The sequence below is a fragment of the Procambarus clarkii genome, chromosome 4 (genome assembly GCF_040958095.1).
Source record: "Procambarus clarkii isolate CNS0578487 chromosome 4, FALCON_Pclarkii_2.0, whole genome shotgun sequence".
NCBI lineage: Eukaryota > Metazoa > Arthropoda > Malacostraca > Decapoda > Cambaridae > Procambarus > Procambarus clarkii.
Genome location: NC_091153.1, coordinates 33,924,676 through 33,947,676, shown reverse-complemented (window position 1 = coordinate 33,947,676; position 23,001 = coordinate 33,924,676). Strand labels below are relative to the sequence as shown.

At 40.9% G+C, this 23,001-nt stretch overlaps 1 protein-coding gene across 1 annotated transcript; it reads right to left on the bottom strand.

Annotated features, from left to right (window-relative positions):
• Positions 1 to 268: 268 nt before the first annotated feature.
• LOC123749293 (uncharacterized) lies at positions 269 to 8,568 on the bottom strand. The gene is made up of 3 exons (XM_045731403.2): positions 8,387 to 8,568; positions 4,637 to 4,842; positions 269 to 332 (listed from the first exon to the last, which is right to left on the bottom strand). The coding sequence occupies exons 1-3, from the start codon at positions 8,490 to 8,492 to the stop codon at positions 294 to 296; spliced, it is 351 nt and encodes a 116-aa protein (XP_045587359.2). The 5' UTR covers positions 8,493 to 8,568; the 3' UTR covers positions 269 to 293.
• Positions 8,569 to 23,001: the final 14,433 nt, after the last annotated feature.

Sequence of the window (23,001 nt, the reverse complement as noted above, 5' to 3'; positions counted from 1 at the left end):
TACCTGTTTCCTCAGGTATTTTAAAATTCCCATTCCCTTGTTACTACACTGTTTTCCTGGTGTAGTTCCCTGTGGTTCAAATTTTACTACATGTACTTCTTGCTGTTTCTGAATGATTGCTAATGGTAGCCCTTGTTGCACCTGCGGAACGTTTTGTAAATGTTGCACCTGCGGAACTTTTTGTACTTGTTGCACTTCTTGCACCTGCGGAACTTTTTGTACTTGATGCATTTCTTGCACTTGTAGCTCGTCATGATTTTTTTCCAGGTCATTATCGCTATCACCTTCTGATCCTAATGTAAGTTTATCTGCATCAAGCTTCCTTGTGCGTGCTGGAAAAAAATAAACATTTATAAAAATACTGCATGTACATACACAGTTAAAAAATTGCTCAAGGAGCTAAGTAAGAACAAAGCAGTTGGCCAAGTGTAACAGTAAAAATATTGGCTAAACCATACAAATTTTCCATTGTAATCATTGCTATCACCTTATATCATGATTGTTATATTGAATGCATATCTTACTATATTATACCTTGAAATATTCCTCAAATTATGCTACAATTTATATTTATTTATTTATGCATATACAAGAATGTACATAAGGAATGTGAGGATACAAATATGGTAATTACAGTCTTGTAAAGCCACTAGCACGCGCAGCGTTTCGGGCAGGTCCTTAATCTAAGAAAATTTTAAGGAGGTAAATACTTGCAAAATTTATAGACAAAAAAATGATAACAGATTACATGGAATGAAAAAAAAGATGAGAGAAAATTATAGGTACAGTATATTAAAGCACATAGGTAGCTATGATTGATTGCAATGACAGCTTAAAATGGTAGTTGACAACAAATTGGTAGGCACAATACAGCAGAAACAATATAAGATTGATTGCAATGACAGCTTGAATGGTAGTTGACAAAAATTGGTAGTCACAATACAGCATATGGCTAGCACATAAAAGAAGACAGCAATGAACACAATGATAAGGTTGTTTGATATTACATAAAAATTAGGAGATTGGGTAACACTAGGTACAGAGCAAATTTAAAGCTCAGTGTAGGAAACTAAATAGATGAAGTTAGGTACTTTTTGGTTTTGCTTTTAAATAAGGCAAAAGTTTTACAGTTTTTCAATTCACTAGGGACTGAGTTCCATAGACTAGGTCCCTTAATTTGCATAGAGTGTTTACACAGATTAAGTTTGACCCTGGGGATATCAAAGAGATATTTATTTCTGGTGTGGTGATAATGGGTCCTATTACATCTGTCCAGGGAGAGTTTCAGAGCATGGTTTGCATTTAAGAACAGGGTTTTGTAAATGTAGTTGACACAAGAGAATGTGTGGAGGGAGTTAATATTTAGCAAGTTTAGGGATTTAAACAAGGGAGCTGAGTGTTGTCTGAAAGCAGAGTTAGTTATTATTCTGATAGCAGATTTTTGCTGTGTGATGATGGGCTTAAGGTGGTTTGCAGTGGTAGACCCCCATGCACAGATACCATAATTAAGATAGGGGTAGATTAGTGCATAATATAGTGAGAGGAGAGCAGAGTTAGGAACATAATATCTGATTTTGGAGAGTATACCAACTGCCTTAGAGACTTTCTTAGTTATGTGTTGAATGTGGGTGCTGAAGTTGAGTCTCTTGTCTAGGAATAGGCCAAGAAAGTTGCCATCATTTTTATTACTGATGTTAATGTTGTCTATCTGTAGCTGAATTGCATTTGATGATTTGCTTCCAAATAAGATGTAGTAAGTCTTTTCGATGTTTAATGTTAGTTTGTTCGTTGACATCCATAAGTGGACTTTTTTTAATTCATTATTCACAACATTATTTAGTGTATGTGGGTTGAGGTTTGAGTAGATAAGGGTAGTATCGTCAGCAAACAATATAGGTTTGAGAATATTAGAGACATTAGGCAGATCGTTTATATATATAAGAAATAGAAGAGGTCCTAAGATGCTGCCCTGTGGCACTCCAACGGTAATTGGTAGAGTGGAAGAAGTTGTATCATTGATGGTTACATATTGGTGTCTGTCACTAAGATAGGATCGGATGTAGTCAAGGGCAAGGCCTTGGATTCCATAATGCTGGAGTTTAAGTAAGAGGTAGTTGTGATTAACAGTATCAAAGGCTTTTCTTAGGTCAATGAAGAGTCCAATCGGAAACTCATTTTTGTCAAGGGCTGAGTAGATAATGTCAAGGAGACTAATGATTGCATCATTGGTGCTCTTTTGGGACCGGAAGCCAAACTGGCAGGGGCTGAGTATGTCGAATTTTACGAGGTAGGAATAGAGCTGTTTGTAAATAATTTTTTCAAATATTTTTGATAGAATGGGTAGATTTGATATTGGTCTATAATTGTTTATGTCCGCCGGATTGCCTCCTTTATGGACTGGCGTTACTCTTGTTTTTTTGAGGATATCAGGGACGGTGTGATACTCTATAGATTTGTTGAACAGTAGTGCTATGGGTGGGGCAAGGGCATGGGAGGCTCTCTTGTACACAATGGACGGAATTTCACTGGTGTTCCCTGCCTTGGTTTTTAGAGAATGTATGATGGACACAACATCTGCCGGGCTGATTGGTGAAAGGAGAAGAGAGTTTGGATAGCTGCCTGAGAGATATGTGTTAATATGTGTCTGAGTCTGTGGGATTTTACTGGCAAGATTAGCACCAACCGATGAAAAGAAACTATTAAATTCATTTGCCATTTCTAAGTCAGTTGACGGTATACCCCCATCCTTGTAGAGTTTTATTTGGTTATGTGAGTGTTGTTTAGTTCCTAGGATACTAGAGATAGTTTTACAAGTGCTTTTCATGTTGCCTTTTGCTTCATTGAATCTATTCACATAATATGCAAGTTTTGCCTTTCTTATGGTACTGGTAAGCATTGATGAGTACCTTTTAGCTACTTCCTTTGAAACTAGGCCAATCCTAACTTTCTTTTCATATTCATGTTTCTTGTTGATTGAGTTGAGAATGCCACTTGTGAGCCATGGATTGTTTAATCTTTTGTCAGTTACTTACTTGGTAAGAAGGGGACAATGAATGTTGTAGAGGCTTAGAGTTTTGGAGATGAAGAGGTTAGCTAATGAATTTATATCATGGGTATTATTGAATTCAGAATCCCAGTTAATATTGTAAAGTGCCTCTGTAAGATTGTCTAAAGCAGATTCACTGTGTAGCCTAAATGAAAGTTTCTTGCTTTTTGGTGGTGTTATGTCCATGTTCGCTATGAGAAAGGTAGGATAGTGGTCAGTTGTTCTGTCGTAGATTATACCAGATACAAGGGGAGCTGTTATGTTTGTCCATATGTGGTCCAAGGTAGTGGCTGATGTTTGAGTGACTCGGGTAGGTTTGGTGATTGTGGGGATTAGCATACAGGAGTTCATGCTGTTAAGGAAATAGTCAACTTGAGAGCAATTTTGTTGACCCAGGTCAATATTAAAATCTCCTCCCAGAATGAAGTGGTTTTTGTTGAGATTGTTGTTTATAATAAGATTCCTTAGGTTGTCTGAGAAAGAAGCTATGTTAGTATTGGGAAATCTATAGATGGCTCCAATAGTCAAAGAAGATTTAAAGGATTTAATTGTAAACTGAGCAAAAGTATATTCACAGTAGTCATCTCTGTTACTAATAACACTGTTGCAGATAAATGTATCTCGATAATATATAGCTGTGCCACCACCTTTTTTATTAGGCCTACAGTTATGAATGGTTTTATAACCAGCTAAGTTGTAGAGTTGGGTATAGTCTTTATTTAGCCAAGTTTCTGTTAAAATAATGAACGATAGGTTAGTACCTATTGCTGTGAGTAATTCATTTAAATCGTCAAAATGTTTACCAAGTGATCTAACATTTTGGTTATAAACTGATAGACAGGTGCTATTTTGAAGTTTGTTTTTAGCCTGGTGTGCTGTGAAATACTTGCAATAATGATGATCAATGTGCTGGTTGGTGTAGATATGAGACAGAAGATTTTGATCAGGATCAATATCAGTGTGCATAGGATGCAGAGGGATCACGATACAAGATACACGATAAAGCAAAACACAAGAATAAAAGCAAATACAATAAAATAGTAACAATTTAGAAGTAAAATAAAGATCCAATAGATAGCCAGGGAGGACACAGAAGTTACATAAAATAAAAAACAAAAAATCAGTAGAGACTGACAATATAAATGTAAAATAAAAAATAATAAGAAAAATGATAATCATAAAAAAAATGATCTTGAAGATAATTAGCTTAGTAATGGTTAATTAACAGGGTAATAAAATATGTTGATAACCCTCAAATTTTACTTTAATGTACATAGTAATCTTTGTAAAACTTTCTTACAATGTACCAGCCAATTTTTTCCAATTTTGCTTTAAATTGCCTATTTAAAATTATCTGTTAGATTAAGGACCTGCCCAAAACACTATGTGTGCTAGTGGCTTTACAAGAATGTAAAAACATCAATGCTATGTACTCTCATAATCCCAGTGTGCTATCTTGTATATAAATAAATAAACAAATAGTATGTAAGTACTGTACAGTATTATTCATGTTGATTCTATACCTTATCAAGCAAGTTCAGCATAAGAAGAATACAAATGAATACAACAGATGTAGACAAACTTCAATACCTGATTTTCAATCCTTCGTAGAACCCGGCTTGCTGTATTTCGTTCTAAAGCCTTCTTGCCTTTAAGTAGAAAACGGGCTTCCTCTTCTTTCTTCATTAATTCTCTACTGTTTCGGAAGTCACACTGGCAGAACTTGCAAACATTGCTTCGGACATGCACACATTGTGTGCAGTTTGTGCATCTCCTCAAGAATTTTCCCTGAAGACCTGAAGGAAATAATTTCTAATAAAATACTTGTATTCAAATCACCTATGCTGCAAAAATTATAAGTTAAATTGTTGTTAAAATGTACTACAGTAATTAAATATATTATTTAAATTATGAAATAATCTACATTAACACTAGTGATAGCAATGTTAAAAATTTTAGGACTGCATCTGGAAATAACTTTAATTTTGGATGTGATTAACCAGGCTGTAACTCGTATAACAAAACTGAGAGGAGTTGCATCCAACAGCCTGATTGACCAGGCTGATAATTTCAAGCAAATACTATATTATTGGAAGAAAAATATATATATATATATATATATATATATATAACTGAAAACTCACACCCCAGAAGTGACTCGAACCCATACTCCCAGAAGCAACGCATCTGGTATGTACAAGACGCCTTAATCCACTTGACCATCACGACCGGACATAATGAGGTGATAGCCGAGGCTATTTGAACCACCCCACCGCCGGCACTCGGATAGTTATCTTGGGCATAGCATTTTACCAAATCACCTCATTCTTTGGGGCAACACGTGAGGAACACAAATGCGAACAAGCCTGAATGGTCCCCAGGACATATGCAACTGAAAACTCACACCCCAGAAGTGACTCGAACCCATACTCCCAGAAGCAACGCATCTGGTATGTACAAGACGCCTTAATCCACTTGACCATCACGACCGGACATAATGAGGTGATAGCCGAGGCTATTTGAACCACCCCACCGCCGGCACTCGGATAGTTATCTTGGGCATAGCATTTTACCAAATCACCTCATTCTTTGGGGCAACACGTGAGGAACACAAATGCGAACAAGCCTGAATGGTCCCCAGGACATATGCAACTGAAAACTCACACCCCAGAAGTGACTCGAACCCATACTCCCAGAAGCAACGCATCTGGTATGTACAAGACGCCTTAATCCACTTGACCATCACGACCGGACATAATGAGGTGATAGCCGAGGCTATTTGAACCACCCCACCGCCGGCACTCGGATAGTTATCTTGGGCATAGCATTTTACCAAATCACCTCATTCTTTGGGGCAACACGTGAGGAACACAAATGCGAACAAGCCTGAATGGTCCCCAGGACATATGCAACTGAAAACTCACACCCCAGAAGTGACTCGAACCCATACTCCCAGAAGCAACGCATCTGGTATGTACAAGACGCCTTAATCCACTTGACCATCACGACCGGACATAATGAGGTGATAGCCGAGGCTATTTGAACCACCCCACCGCCGGCACTCGGATAGTTATCTTGGGCATAGCATTTTACCAAATCACCTCATTCTTTGGGGCAACACGTGAGGAACACAAATGCGAACAAGCCTGAATGGTCCCCAGGACATATGCAACTGAAAACTCACACCCCAGAAGTGACTCGAACCCATACTCCCAGAAGCAACGCATCTGGTATGTACAAGACGCCTTAATCCACTTGACCATCACGACCGGACCGGACCATCACTTGACCATCCGGTCGTGATGGTCAAGTGGATTAAGGCGTCTTGTACATACCAGATGCGTTGCTTCTGGGAGTATGGGTTCGAGTCACTTCTGGGGTGTGAGTTTTCAGTTGCATATGTCCTGGGGACCATTCAGGCTTGTTCGCATTTGTGTTCCTCACGTGTTGCCCCAAAGAATGAGGTGATTTGGTAAAATGCTATGCCCAAGATAACTATCCGAGTGCCGGCGGTGGGGTGGTTCAAATAGCCTCGGCTATCACCTCATTATGTCCGGTCGTGATGGTCAAGTGGATTAAGGCGTCTTGTACATACCAGATGCGTTGCTTCTGGGAGTATGGGTTCGAGTCACTTCTGGGGTGTGAGTTTTCAGTTGCATATGTCCTGGGGACCATTCAGGCTTGTTCGCATTTGTGTTCCTCACGTGTTGCCCCAAAGAATGAGGTGATTTGGTAAAATGCTATGCCCAAGATAACTATCCGAGTGCCGGCGGTGGGGTGGTTCAAATAGCCTCGGCTATCACCTCATTATGTCCGGTCGTGATGGTCAAGTGGATTAAGGCGTCTTGTACATACCAGATGCGTTGCTTCTGGGAGTATGGGTTCGAGTCACTTCTGGGGTGTGAGTTTTCAGTTGCATATGTCCTGGGGACCATTCAGGCTTGTTCGCATTTGTGTTCCTCACGTGTTGTCCCAAAGAATGAGGTGATTTGGTAAAATGCTATGCCCAAGATAACTATCCGAGTGCCGGCGGTGGGGTGGTTCAAATAGCCTCGGCTATCACCTCATTATGTCCGGTCGTGATGGTCAAGTGGATTAAGGCGTCTTGTACATACCAGATGCGTTGCTTCTGGGAGTATGGGTTCGAGTCACTTCTGGGGTGTGAGTTTTCAGTTGCATATGTCCTGGGGACCATTCAGGCTTGTTCGCATTTGTGTTCCTCACGTGTTGCCCCAAAGAATGAGGTGATTTGGTAAAATGCTATGCCCAAGATAACTATCCGAGTGCCGGCGGTGGGGTGGTTCAAATAGCCTCGGCTATCACCTCATTATGTCCGGTCGTGATGGTCAAGTGGATTAAGGCGTCTTGTACATACCAGATGCGTTGCTTCTGGGAGTATGGGTTCGAGTCACTTCTGGGGTGTGAGTTTTCAGTTGCATATGTCCTGGGGACCATTCAGGCTTGTTCGCATATATATATATATATATATATATATATATATATATATATATATATATATATATATATATATAATCAATATTGTAACTTTTTTTGTGTAATGACGTTTTCAAATAAAGTTAGATAAATATACACACATACCAAAAGAATAGGGGTGGTAGGAGAAGAAAATATGAAAGTGTTCAGTGAGGATCCACAAGGTCTTCTCTGCGTACTCTTTATTTTCTTCTCCGAGGCTATGGGTCCCTACACTTGCACCAGAGGTGGTACCCCTCATATATATATATATATATATATATATATATATATATATATATATATATATATATATATATATATATATATATATATATAATATATATATATATATATATATATATATATATATATATATATATGACAGTGTCAGACCACGGAGGAAAATTGAAACAAATTTCCTTATATTAATACATCTTCATTCAGAAGAAGTCATGTATTAATATATGAAAGTACTTAAGGAAATTTCTGTTTCAATTTTCCACAAGGTTACAAGGGGTCCGTCTAATTACCACAAGCTACCACAAGCTACACAAGCTTCACAAAAATTCCTGGCAATACGTTAGTAATGAATAAATATGATATGTTAGATTAGGCTGACATAACCTAACCTAACATAACCTAATCTATCCTAACCTAACGTAACTTAACCAAACCAAACCAAGTATCTCAAGTTACAAATATCTCTGGGAATTCGTATTATCTGCTGTTGTAGAATTGACAAAATGGACAGTGTCAACAAAATTATTCCCACATACTCCATCACTATGTGATGGGTACACATAGGACAGGGGACTGTAACAAATGTTCTAGCATAAAACTTTGTACAGTTTAGTAATTTCTTACCGTTTGATGTACAAGGATGATCCATGTGTGGTGAAGTTTTATAGCTGGAGCTGGAAGATCCTGTCGAGATGACTTCTTCAAAGAGACTAATAGCTTTCACACACATTGTGTATGAGTCCTCCAGTACTTGGCCTACAGAGTTACCAGATCTGATTTACAGAAACTATTGAACTATGGAGATGAGATTGTTAATAATATACTTTTTTTGAGATTCATATGACTTGCAGCTTAAAAACCAACCTTATTTTAAAATAGTACACTAAAGTACATAGCAAATTGCGAAATTCGTAGCTTTAACTACTTTAAAGCTAAATTCTCAAGCTTTGAAAATAAGCACAATTTGCTATTTTAAGCGGAATCTGGCAACTCTGATTTAGCATGTAAACATTGACTTGCATTCACAATGTAGTTATTTATTTTTCAACAATTTAAAACGGGTTATGAAAATACACACATTGGTACATTATTGCAAAGGCACTATACTATATATATATATATATATATATATATATATATATATATATATATATATATATATATATATATATATATATATATATATATATATATATATATATATATATATATATAAATTGTTGCAAGTCGAGCAACAAATATTTTACATTGAACAACAAATGAGATTGTAAAAGCAGTATTGCCAAAATAGACCCCAGACACACCCTGTGGGTAGTAATGGACCCCCATACCGACCCTATGAAGGGTAGTGGACCCCATAATAACACTATGGGCGATAGTGGACACTATACAAATACTATGGGCGGTAGTTGACTTCATAGCGACCCCGTGGGCGGTAGTGGACCCCCTATCGACCCTGTGGGCGGCAGTGGACCCCCTATCGATCCTGTGGGCGGCAGTGGACCCCCTACCGACCCTGTGGGCGGCAGTGGACCCCTACCGAACCTGTGGGCGGTAGTGGACCCCCCCCTATCGACCCTGTGGGCGGCAGTGAACCCCCTATCGATCCTGTGGGCGGCAGTGGACCCCCTACCGACCCTGTGGGTGGCAGTGGACCCCCTACCGACCCTGTGGGCGGTAGTGGACCCCCTACCGACCCTGTGGGCGGTAGTGGACCCCTACCGACCCTGTGGACGGTAGTTGACTTCATAGCGACCCTGTGGGCGGTAGTGGACCCCATACCGACCCTGTGGGTGGCGGTGGACCCTATACCGACTCTGTGGGCGGCAGTGAACCCTATATACTAATCCTGTGGGCGATACTGTACCCTATAGTCATCCTGTGGGGGCAATGGACGCCATACATATCCAGTGGGTGTTATTGGACCCCATACTTATTCTGTGGGTGGTTGGAGCCCCATACCCATCCTGTGGGTTATAGTGGACCCCATACTCATCCTGTGGGTGGTATTGGACCCCATACCCATCCTGTGGGTGGTTGTGAGCCCATACCCATCCTGTCGGTGGTAGTGGACGCCATACACATCCAGTGGATGGTATTGGATCCCAAACCCTTCCTGTGGGTGGAAGTGATCCCCATACCCATCCTGTGGGTGGATGTGACCCCCATACTCATCCTGCGGGTGTTATTGGACCCCTTACCCACCTAACAGGTGGTAGTGGACCCTATACTAATCCTATACTGTATTTGGGATAGTACACACCATACATTCCTGTTTGCAGTAGTTTACCCTATATACATTCCAACATAACATCGTTTTCTGTTAGCGTTCCTACAAAACATTCTTTAAAGATTTTTAAAGCACAAACTATGGTATATAATATTGATTGGTGAAGCACTGTTATTCTATGTAATAATTTATTGTGCTTATTATAATTTACTAAGAACAACTAATATTTCTCAAAACAAAACTACGAGCCTTCAATAGGATGTAGCTGATCTGTAATATTATAAGAGCATGGACAATAGTAGGTAAATTTCACAACCCATGTGGGACCTAAAAACTACAATTTTCGTTATAATTGAACCAATCACGACTATTCAGCTATCTACGTTGATGGACGGGTACTGTGAGACGTAAATTGGTACGTGAGGAAGAGTTTGAGCCTTGGTAAAAAAGTTAACTGGGAATATATCACATATGTACTAAATCACATTCCACATATTGACTTTAAGCATTAAGTCATATATGTGCTGTCTTGTGTGAGAACGGGTTGCTCTCTGTCTCTCTCTCTCTCTCTCTCTCTGTCTCTCTCTCTCTGTCTCTCTGTCTCTCTCTCTCTCTGTCTCTCTCTCTCTCTCTCTCTCTCTCTCTCTCTCTCTCTCTCTCTCTCTCTCTCTCTCTGACTCTCTCTGTCTCTCTCTCTCTCTGTCTGTCTGTCTCTCTCTCTCTCTCTCTCTCTCTCTCTCTCTCTCTCTCTCTCTCTCTCTCTCTCTCTCTCTCTCTCTCTCTCTCTCTCTTTCTCTCTCTCTCTCTCTCTCCCACATTCCTCACCCACCACCATTTTCTCTCACCCTCCCTCACCCACTACCATTTTCTCTCACCCTCCTCCCTAGCTCACCCACCACCATTTTCTCTCACCCTCCTCCCTCACCCACCACCATTTTCTCTCACCCTTCTCCCTCACCTACCACCATTTTCTCTCACCCTCCTCCCTCACCCAATACTATGTTCCCTCACCATTTTTCTCCACCATTGTATTTCACTCACTCACCACCATTGTATCTCTCTCCTCCCTCACCCCACCATCATTTTCTCTCACCCTCTCACTTATCGCAGGAGCTGACGTCGAAGAAGTACTCTGAGGAGTTTCTGTCTAGCGGCGAGCTGAACCTGTGGGGCATGAACGGGCGGGGGGACGTGTGTACCTCGAACGCCTTCTTCGGGTGTGTCCGTACTGGCAACCCCGTCCACATCCTCAACCCCGTCATGAGCGCCAAGCTCAGGACCCTCTCCAGCTTCGCCTTCAGGTGGGTGCTCAGAGAGTCGCTTGTGTGTGAGTTTTCAAGGGGTTTAATGCGTTCTTCCCCTGGAATGTTTTGGCTAATCTGTTTATCCCCATTACATGGAGAGGCGGTGGTCTAGTACGTTCTGTCGAACGTTTGTCACATTTGGTTCTACACTTGATAGTCTCGAAGTTATCTTGAATGTTTGTAATGCTCTGGGAGGTGTTAAACCTGAATTAATTTACGTTTTCGTGTTTTCTGGATATGGTTTGCCAGCTTTTGTGGAGGTTTTTGATTAATTTTACTATTCTTTGGTGCTTAGTTAAGAATTTCAATATGTTCTTTGAATCCATCGTCTGCTCTCACAAGATAATTGAGTGCGCTTCATAGTTTATTTTAATTGCGCGTGCATACAAGCACGTGCGCGTTGTCGAATGTATGTGTTTGTGTTTTGTGCATGTGTTTGAGTGTGTTTGCTGGCGAGTGCGTGGGAGGAGGGATGGGGGATTTCTCAGCAAGTTGTGTTGCCGGGTAGAAGATACTTTAATTTGTTTTCCCCTGTTTTTCTGTCAATGCTTTCTTGACTGGTGTTGCTACCCTGCACCAAACAGGGTGGCAACAGGTCAAACAAGTTCCCGTTGGTAAGGCCCATCCCGTTCAGGACAAGGACACTCTCCATGCACCAACCACACCTCCAATTTACGGTAATTGAAGATGCAGAAGCCACAATGCCACCCAGACACACTGAAGGCTCACAGGGGGTGCAGCAAGCAACGATGTCAGGCTTGCAAAAGGTTCCACCATAGGGTATCCACCTCACCACCTCGAGCCCTCATTGTCTCAATCGACCAGCTCTGAACCGGGTGATATGAGATTAACACTGGCTTCATGCGTCCTCGGGCATGCTTGACCAAGGGTGCCAGGACTCTTGCATGTTTTGCACATGCCAGTTGCACCAGACCAACCCCTTGCGGCCCTGAATAGTTACTAGAGGATTAGCTCTCACCTGGACTACGTGAGCAAAGTATCCCTCGCTCAGTAGATGTGTACCAGAGGAGAAGCGCCTGTGACACGAGGGAACCTCGCAAGAGGACCTGATTCCACAACTGTAAACCTCGCAGGAGGACCTGATTCCACAACTGTAAACCTCGCAGGAGGACCTGATTCCACAACTGTAAACCTCGCAGGAGGACCTGATTCCACAACTGTAAACCTCGCAGGAGGACCTGATTCCACAACTGTAAACCTCGCAGGAGGACCTGATTCCACAACTGTAAACCTCGCAGGAGGACCTGATTCCGCCACAGTAAACGGGGCGGTAGAAACTTTCTCGCCATGTCTGAGAAATCTCGGCTCTTTTGGATTCCAATACATCATCGATCACAATCCTGATATCTTACATGGCTGACCAACCGGTCCATTCAGTTTTTAATCGAGAGCTGCTGCTGCCCTCACCGCCTGGTCGACCGAGTCCAACAGAATGCCGAAATGCTTATTCTTATGCAGCTGCTGGATCAAAGACCAAATTTGTGCATCCCTACTGCCGTCCTTGCAGTCTGTGCACCATCCCTACCACCGTCCTTCCTGTCAGTGCAACATCCCCAATCACTGTCCTTCCTGTCAGTGCAACATCCCCTACCACTGTCCTTCTTGTCAGTGCAACATCCCCTACCACCGTCCTTCCTGTCAGTGTAACATCCCCTACCACTATCCTTGCAGTCGATGTAGCATCCCTTCAATCGTGCTGCAGTCAGTGTTGTGAGATTTTTCGTCATGATTATTCTTGTATTACATCTGTCAATTTTAAAGTTGCCTTACTTAGCTATCACGCTAAGTGTAGTAAGCAGCTCATTCCGCACTCTAGAGACCATAGAAGAAATGACTATACGAGAGCAAACGCCGAGACCTCGAAAAGTTTGAGATCCCTTTCACTGAGCTCTCGACCTTCGCAAATCTCCGGAGAGAATCTAACGAGCAGGTCCTGGGTTCTCACAAAGTATTTATTTTGTTGTCTGGTGCTATGAATTCAGCTCTAAGCTCAAGAGGCAGTCTCAATTTAATAGCATTCATAATTTCAGCCAACATGGCAGAACAAATGTAGATCAATAAAACGTGTGGGGTGTAACGAAAGACAGCGTTCAACATAACAATACAGTTTATTCAACAAAGTACTAGCTACCACAACAACGAAAAATTATTACTGACGTTACTCGAAATTCTTCCTGTGACACCTTTACGAAAGCTAGACACCAGTCACGAGTATGACTACAGGTTCCTTCCTGCAATCGCGTTGTGCTGCATAAATGAACTAACTTGAACTTACTGAGTGTTCACAGAGGAATCAATCAAGCAAAACATTCTAATCTATAATTATTAATGCAACAACAACAAAGTAGGTTAAGAGACACTCTTCCAGTAACCTCCTCCAGTTAATTTACGTTTATTTGCAACCCTCCCCTGCAATAGCCGTTGCATTGCAATCAAACTAGTACCCTACCAATGACATTACAGTGACTAATGGGGTTACTGGCAACTCCAACAACCCTCCTTAATTAAATTCTTGAGTTAACACTCCGTCCCTCGGACGATCAACAATCAATGACTAATTGATTACGTTAATATTAAAGTAACACTTACGTTAACTTAATCTTGTCTCCCACAGACAAATCAAAGTGTACAACTGTCACTAGTAACTTGGAATTGCATAAACACGTGACCCGTCAAGCGTTCTGTGAGTAATCTCCAATAATTTCTGTACTATGGACAGCTGATTAATCCCAGTATGAGTTACGTTATCGGTTACTATCATCCCTTCGATAGTTTACTACAATTCTATGACCAAAGTGCTAAGAAAAAGGGCAGCTACCCTTGACAACCCTGAGAAATTAATTACTAACTCGAAGATCAATAATTACTTATACACAAACACGTCACCTTTCACACTGGCTCAACAATTACGACATCAATGATATGAATTCCCTCTGGGGTCTTCCATACGCCAGTGACTCAGGTGACTAGTTCACTATCCCACGGACCGATAACTAATCACCACGTCTACGTTACTTTAACAATGACTTTACTCTCCCAGGAGTCAATCAAATTACTTGTCCAACGGACAGATATTAATAACTGACGTTACATCTATGAAACAATGTAACCTTCGTGTGAGTTGATCAACCCTGATCGGAGTTAATTACTTTGACTTCCATGAACCCATAATTACCTGTCCAACTGACAGATATTAATAACCGACGTTACGTTAATGAAACAATGTAACCTTCGTGTGAGTCAATCAACCCTGATCGGAGTTAATTACTTTGACTTCCGTGAACCCATAATTACCTGTCCAACTGACAGATAATTTGCAACAGACAGTACATAAAATGCAAGACTTCAGCCCCTCCCAGAATTCCTACAATATTGTGGGATATCTGGGCTTGACTCAATTTATTTAATTATTAAATTAATGAAATCAATTACGAAGGACCACCCACTTTTAAGAAAAGAGGGAAACTAATAAAAAGTGATCATTAGAAACACTGTTGTAATCCACAAGTTAGTAGGAATTATTAGCTAGAGGATCATTACTACAACACTTAACGAATGATGATTGGAAGTACATTTTAAGTAGACAGACTATGGATCACATATCTAAGAAAGGTCAAGGGATTAAGACCGCAGCTACTTAGCCAAATTAATAATTCCTGGAAAGAGGAATTATTCTTCTTCAGGCTTCTAGGAACAAGATTACTGCTTCTAGGGATAAGGTTAATCGGATTAAACCTGTCTTGAGAGGCGGAGTGAAATGGTTGAGGTAGATGGCTGATTGGAGCCAGCATGATTGTGAGAGTTGAACTGAGAAGTCCTCTGGATCTCCGTTAGTGGCAGCAGCGAAGTGTAGCAGACAGCTATGCGAGAACCTGATGTGATCTTAGTGACCAAGTTAAGTCTGCAGTATGTGAGTATTGAATGAAAGACTAACCGGGTGTGGAGCGTTGTAGTAATCATTCCATATTAGGGACTTAGGCGGAAGTTACGAGTGTGGGTGGTGACCGCGGAGGTCAAGTGGTCTATGGGTATTGGAAGTGTATTGACCTAATAGAGTATGTTAATATGTTATTATTTGTCAGAGTCTATTCTTTGTAATTAAATGACAAAACCCGACAGCCTTTAAATACCTTCCATATGTTCACTCATGGTGTTCCAGTACAAACCTAGTGGTACGCCTCAAGGGTCTGGTGTGTGTAGGAGTACACGGTGGTAGTAACGGTTGCTGAGGCAAGGTGTTATGTGTTGTGTAATCGCTGTGTTCGGAATGAACCGGGGTTCAGCGTCACGACATATTTGGTGGCAGCGCAAACAGGTTTTGGAACACTGTGCGAGATGAGGGAAGTGTGGTTCTGGTTTAGTTGGTGAGGGAATGTTTGGGAAATGGTAGACGTCGGGTTGTGGTGAGAATGGTGGTTACTAGACGGAGGAAAGAAGGGTCAGAGGAGTTAGTTAATTAAAGGGACTAGGCCATTGTGGGGCACATGTGGGGTTTATTTCTTTCTTTCCAGATTCCCGCAACGAGAGACGGCTAAGAGGCAAGTCTGGACCACTGAAGCATCGGGATCCAAAACAAGTGCAGTGTTCATCGTGCGGATTATACAGTGTTCGTAGTGCGGATTATACAGTGTTCGTAGTGCGGATTATACAGCGTGGCGAGGTAAACTAGCGCGGGTGAATGTGGGCCAGCGTGGGCCATGTGCGGCCATGTGCGGGCCAAGCGATGGGTGGGCCAAGCGAGCCGCACCTTGGAGCTGTTATATATCATTGGTATGTCGGAAAAAGTGAGAAACCAATGCTAAGGTGAAATTAAGCGTGAAAACTACGTAATTTAAAGTTAATTAAATTTCATGTAACGTGTAAATCAAATATTTTAAGGATAATGAAATATTACCTAAAGTACTGTGCGAGTTCCGGCGTTGTCAGGTGTAGATACAGAAAATAGGCGAAGTGAATTGTGAACTCCTAGACATAGCGAGCGACGCGTAATTTGACGTCTGGGGTTCGATGTCTCGTGTACCGTGGAGAGGTCCATGGAGATTTTTTAGTGGGTGCAGGTAACATTATGGAGAGTGTTACCTTGGGACACGGGAAGCGTGTCCCTTCGGTAGAGGTGTGTGGCGCCGGGCAGTGCATGGTTGTTTATTGACGGTTGGACGAGGGTGAGTAGTGTAATGCATGTGTAGTGGCGTATTAGACGCCAGCGTAATGACTAGTTACTGTAGTGTAATGTGCATGTTTTGACTGTTGATATTATGGATGTAGTATAGTGCATGACATTGTTGGCATTGTAGCGCCAAGGTGTAGCATGTGTAGCATATCTGGTTGTTGTAACACCGGGTGTATTGTAGACATTAGCGTTGAAGTATGTTAACGCAGGAGGTAGAGTGTGGCGGGTGGCCACTACACAAGAAATTATGCCTGACGAGTGTTGGTCAGGTAATTAACGGATTACGAGAGAAAAGGGAGTGTGTGTGGCGTCTGGTTACTTATTGGTGGTGTTATTGGTGGTGACGTCTCATGGTGTTTTGATGTGCTCTGGCGCAAGGCACATGCCTGTGGTGGTAATGGTGGTGGGGGACGCCGTGTGTGTTGTGTTGATTGCGTTGAAGACGCTGTGTGTATGTTGAGGGCGTTGGGGACGCCGTGTGTTGTGTTGGGGACGCCGTGTGTTGTGTTGAGAGCGTTGGGGACGCCGTGTGTTGTGTTGGGGACGCCGTGTGTTGTGTTGAGGGCGTTGGGGGCGCCGTGTGTTGTGTTGAGGGCGTTGGGGACGCCGTGTGTTGTGTTGAGGGCGTTGGGGACGCCGTGTGTTATGTTGAGGGCGTTGGGGACGCCGGGTGTTGTGTTGAGGGCGTTGGGGACGCCATTGGGTGGAGTAGTGTAGTGGCGTTTGGACGCCTGGTATGGAGTGTGGTGTTGTGGAGTATATGGTGGCGCAGGGGCGCCAGGTAGTGGTCGGTGAGTATCGGCGTAGCAAGGTCGGTGCGTTAGGACGCAGGAAGTGGTTGTGGGGATGTGTGGTGTTATAATGAGGTCATCAGTGGATGGGATGACCAGAGGTGATGGTGTGTCGGAGTGGGTAAGTCGGATGGATAAGATGCAATGTGGATAATTGCCGGAGTTGGTGGCTGCAGTAGGCGAGCCAAGTCGATATATCTACCAAGACTCATAAAAGACTAATAAAAATTCATTATTTTCATTAAAATTTTCATTAATTAAGTTGGAGTGGGTAAGTCTTATGGATAAGATTATAAGGTAGAATTTCAAATTTCAGGTGTTGGTGGTTGCAGTGGGCGAGCGAAGTAGATAAACTAATTTCTCATTAAGTTGTTACAGGAATCTCGCTGGAGGCAAGCCAGTGGCAGTATGATGTTTTAGTGACATAAGTTGGAAATTATGTTAATGAGGTATTTATTGTGATAATATATGTGTATGTATATATTGTATATTACCTCATCGGCACCATTACTGAGTGTTAGGCTTGAGAAGGTCCCCCGGGATCATGTCACAGAGCTTCAGGTAGAGGAGAAGGGAAGCCATGAGGCTACACTCAATAATTCCAGAAAAAAAAGGTGGGAGGAAGTGAAGCCAACGTGACGTTATAGGTGAAATTCGTCCCCTGACATCAAAGCAGGGGTAAGGACCAATGGCTTTGCAGCCGCGCTCAGGCTATATACGGGGAGAGAGTAAGGAGCCGAGGGGGTGTTATGTAATAATGGGATCGAGCCAGGGGGCTCCGAGGGAATACTTTGCAGGTACAGCGGTCGGGAAGGTGTGGATAAAGGTGGACACACTCTGGGCAGATGGGCCTAGAGTAATGTTCTTCAGTTGTGGTGAGCACAGCAAGGAAGGATGACCAGAGAACTGTGCGGTATCTACAGCGTTCTGGGGTTGGTGCTCTGGAACGAGACGGCAGCACAGACCCGAGGGAACATGACCCTGGGGTAGGAATCTCCGTTGCTCTGGAGGCCAGGATCACGTTAGCTCAGAGCAACGATGGGACATTGACAACATTCACCAGGCTGGACAGCCTGGGTTTTGTCTGGGTCATGGAGGATCTATGACCTAGCAACCATGGGACACGAAGAAAAGAGAAATGATGCTGCCAATTGTGGAGGAGGCCAGTGAAACATTGTGTGATCATTGTAAGCCCTTATGTCAACAGTACAGGGCAAGATGTTAAATTATTATTAACTTGTTACTAAGGATGAAGAACCTTAGATATATATGTGTTGTGTATATATTAATGACTAGTGTCATTTCTGTTTAAGTGCCAGCATTCTGGTCCAAGTAATTTTATGGTTATGTTTGTATGTAATTATATGTCAGCAGTTTAGGTATATGTGCATTGTTGGAGATGGGAAAAATTATTACAGACTATTTTACCTGTGCTATGATGTGAATATAATGTATATGTTGGAGAAGTGTTGTGAGTCATGTCGGCGAAAATTTTAATTTATTTCATCGTGTGTATGATGAACTTGTTGGATGATTTTTTAGTTGTACATATATGGTGGGTGCATCCTCCAGGTCCTTGCACTAATGGAACCATTGCAATGATGCATATGGGGACATATGCATGTTTAAGGAGGGGAGTGGTGTTGTAATCCACAAGTTAGTATGAATTAGCTAGAGGATCATTACTATAACACTTAACGAATGATGATTGGAAGTACATGTTAAGTAGACAGACTATGGATCACATATCTAAGAAAGGTCAAGGGATTAAGACCGCAGCTACTTAGCCAAATTAATAATTCCTGGAAAGAGGAATTATTCTTCTTCAGGCTTCTAGGAACAAGATTACCGCTTCTAGGGATAAGGTTAATCGGATTATACCTTTCTTGAGAGGCGGGGTGAAATGGTTGAGGTAGATGGCTGATTGGAGCCAGTCTGATTGTGGGAGTTGAAATGAGAAGTCCTCTGGACCTCCGTTTGTGGCAGCAGCGAAGTATAGCAGACAGCTATGCGAGAACCTGATGTGATCTTAGTGACCAAGTCTGCAGTATGTGAGTATTGAATGAAAGACTAACCGGGTGTGGAGCATTGTAGTAATCATTCTGTATTAGGGACTTAGGCGGAAGTTACGAGTGTGGGTGGTGACCGCAGAGGTCAAGTGGTCTATGGGTATTGGAAGTGTATTGACCTAATAGAGTATGTTAATATGTTATTATTTGTAAGAGTCTATTCTTTGTAATTAAATGACAAAACCCAACGGCCTTTAAATACCTTCCATATGTTCACTCATGGTGTTCCAGTACAAACCTAGTGGTACGCCTCAAGGGTCTGGTGTGTGTAGGAGTACACGGTGGTAGTAACGGTTGCTGAGGCAAGGTGTTATGTGTTGTGTAATCGCTGTGTTCGGAATGAACCAGGGTTCAGCGTCACGACAACACAAGGAAGAACCAGTGTCTATGGATAAATATTAGAAAGCATAATCACTTAAATAAATAATGGGCTGTATGATTAATTAACTAAAGTCAGAGCCTCAAACACCTACATTGGGGGGGTATTGCTAGAACTTCATATACGTCTAGGAACTAGTGTGGTTCGTGCACCAGTTCATTGTTTGATAAAGAATATTGTGACCAAAATATTAAAGAATCAATAGGCAATTACCAATAGAAATTATAAAGATTATTAGCATTAGAAAGCAATCATCTAAATAAACACACTTTATCTCCAGTGTACATGACGAGTACTCAATTTGATAGTATCATGAACAAATAGCAAAAATTGGAGTAATTAAATGTGTACAAAAAGTCTTAGCTTTAAGACGATTTCTATGACATCATTCACGCCTTGTCTTCGTGATCTCAGGATCTCCAGGTAGAAGCCCTTAGAGGTGAATAACACGAATGTAGGTAACAGCTCGTTGACTCCTCACATACGAGCTGTAATTTAAAGGATATTACGTAGCATTGAACTAGGCTACTTAAATCTCAATATTCATGAAATATAAAATAAAGATTAGTGCGGTACTAACGTTGGATTTTTTGTAGTCGTTCGATATAACGACAGGCTGCCCACGACATATACAATCTCTAATGATGTATCAAGAAAGAATTATATACTTATCGAAGGGTGCAAAGTATGCTGAAGCCTGCCGGTATCGCGTCTCAGTCTCAAACTTCCACAATGTTGTACACGTGGTTGAGCTTGGCTTGAATATCGACGCGTTATTATTTAACCGAGCACTGCAGATCACGTAGAAGAATAATTATTCGTTCTGAGTTGAGTACCAGTGTAATTCTTGCTGATAATCCCAACGTCACGTGTCTCAGACTCTGACACCACGACTTTTTGTTGCTCACTCCGCAACACGAGTTCACCACCCACACACACAATGGCGTCTCTTCCCTCTCCAACCCGCGTCCCCGCATTCACCACAGAAATTATTTATCACGAATATTATTATTTTGCGCAATTGTGGCTGAAAGACTTTAATAAAGACTGGGTTGTAATTGTAGGGATTTAAATATTATTACTTTCTCGTCTTATGGTGGTAAACAAGAAATGGAGAAGATTTTAGTTTTCTCCATGGCATTCACGCGTGATGGTAAAATTATTACTTGATAACAATTGTAACTAAAAACTCGATTTAGAATTATCTGGGAGTTATGTTATCCATAAATAATTATCACACGGAATACTGATGATTTTAGAGAATCACATTCAATTCTCTAACACACTGGCTATAAATGTGTTTAATTAGATATAATCTGATGCAATACTGGTGCTTGGTTTTGTAAGAATTCCAGTATCCATATGCAGATATAATGATTAGTTTATGTGAACATTACTGTTAGTAAGTTTTAGTAACTACTGTAGTTAGTATATTTTAATACTGATTTATTATAATACAATAGTATTGTATTAGTGTTGGAAATTTCCAACATAACTCCGGGGGGAGATTTCTCGGGTCGCAGTGCAATGTTGAGTACTGACATACCTATCCCGAAGTTAGTATTAATGTTAATATGTTAGTATGTTAGTACACACATAACGGATGTCCCGTAATTGTCCAGGACATACAAGAAACTTAAGTCTTGCAAAGAAATTCATGTTGAATGGTACATGTTATTGGGAATCATCTAAAGTTAATGACTAATAAAGCCTACAATAAACTCTGGGACTGGTGTTGCTATGACATGTAATGTTTATGTTACTAAGTCTTAAAGTCTTGTAAACTCTCAGATACTCTAGACGAAATAATGTTATTATTAATAGCCTATACAACAAATTAAGAATTAAATCATACAATTTAAGGGGGCATATCGATGTAAAATTAAAAGTGGTTCAATTTGCTTATAAATTTTTTTATGAAATGGTTATAGAAAGGGCTGCAGCTGGTCCAAGTTTTATCATCACACCCTAAACAGAAAAGGAGAAAAAAAATAAACAACGAATTTTCAAATAGTTTCAGGGAACACATGTGTCGACTAAAATCATTTCTATAACACTCAGATATTAAAATAAGCACATAATAAAGGATTCTAGTGATCAGTTTTATCAAAAAAGTGTTTAGTGCAATAATATAATTTTTCAAAGTTACCCTACTAAAAAAATATGCAATATATGATATTTATAAATTTTTATAAAATCAACAAATAGACTTTGGACTAAAATGTCTACTAGAGTCTGTAGAAGCACAAACGCTACATATAAGGTGTAATTTGCATGTAAATTGATTAATAAATGAAAGCTCTGAAGTAATTTGAAGGTGTAAATTACTTTCCAGAGTAAAATAAAGATCCAAGTTCGGCCACCTGTAGCTGAGCTTGACTTCGACAGATTTCGTTCATAATTGGCACCCTTGCAGATAGGCATCCATTGAGCAAGGTGTGCAAGTTTCATGCAAATCCCTTGATAACAAACGAGAAAAAAAATTTGGCAAAAAAAAAAAAAAATAAAAAAATAAAAAGAAAAAAAAAATTAAATATAAATATATTGAACATACATATTACAATTATTACAAGAGTTTGTGCTTCTACAGCACATAGTAGATATTTTAGTTGACACATGTGTTCCCTGAGATTATTTGAGAATGTTGAACATTCGCTGCATAATACGTTGTGTATTTTTTTTCTCCTTTTCTGTTTAGGGTGTGATGGTGAAACTTGGACCAGTTGCAGCCCTTTCTATAACCATTTCATAAAAAAATTTATAAGCAAATTGAACAATTTTAATTTATAATGATATTTTTTGATATGCCCCCTTAAAGTAACTGAGAATCCACTGTGATGAGAATGTTCTGGGTCATTGTGACTTGTAACGATTTGTTACTTGACATCACAGCACAGTATCATCATGATTACTCAAATTGGATAGGAATTTATTTGCTCTTGGTCAGAGCTATAATAGGCTTGTAGTTTCCGTTTGTATTGTTGAGCTACTGCTCTGGTGGAACCATGCATTAAATATTGAAATAATAAATGATTAAGTTATCTGCAATCAGGAACCCTCTAAAGCTTGCAATAAACTCAACAACTAGGGTCGTAGTGACATGTAATGGTGTATTACGTAGTAGCTGAATTGTAGGTAAACTCAGAAAAAGCTCCTAAGAACTGATGACATTATTGTATAAGTTGTATTCTACATTATTATACAGTAAAGTATTATTGGGTCATTCAAGATCAAGGAGACCTTGACACTACAGTAAGATCACTGTCTAGGGTCGT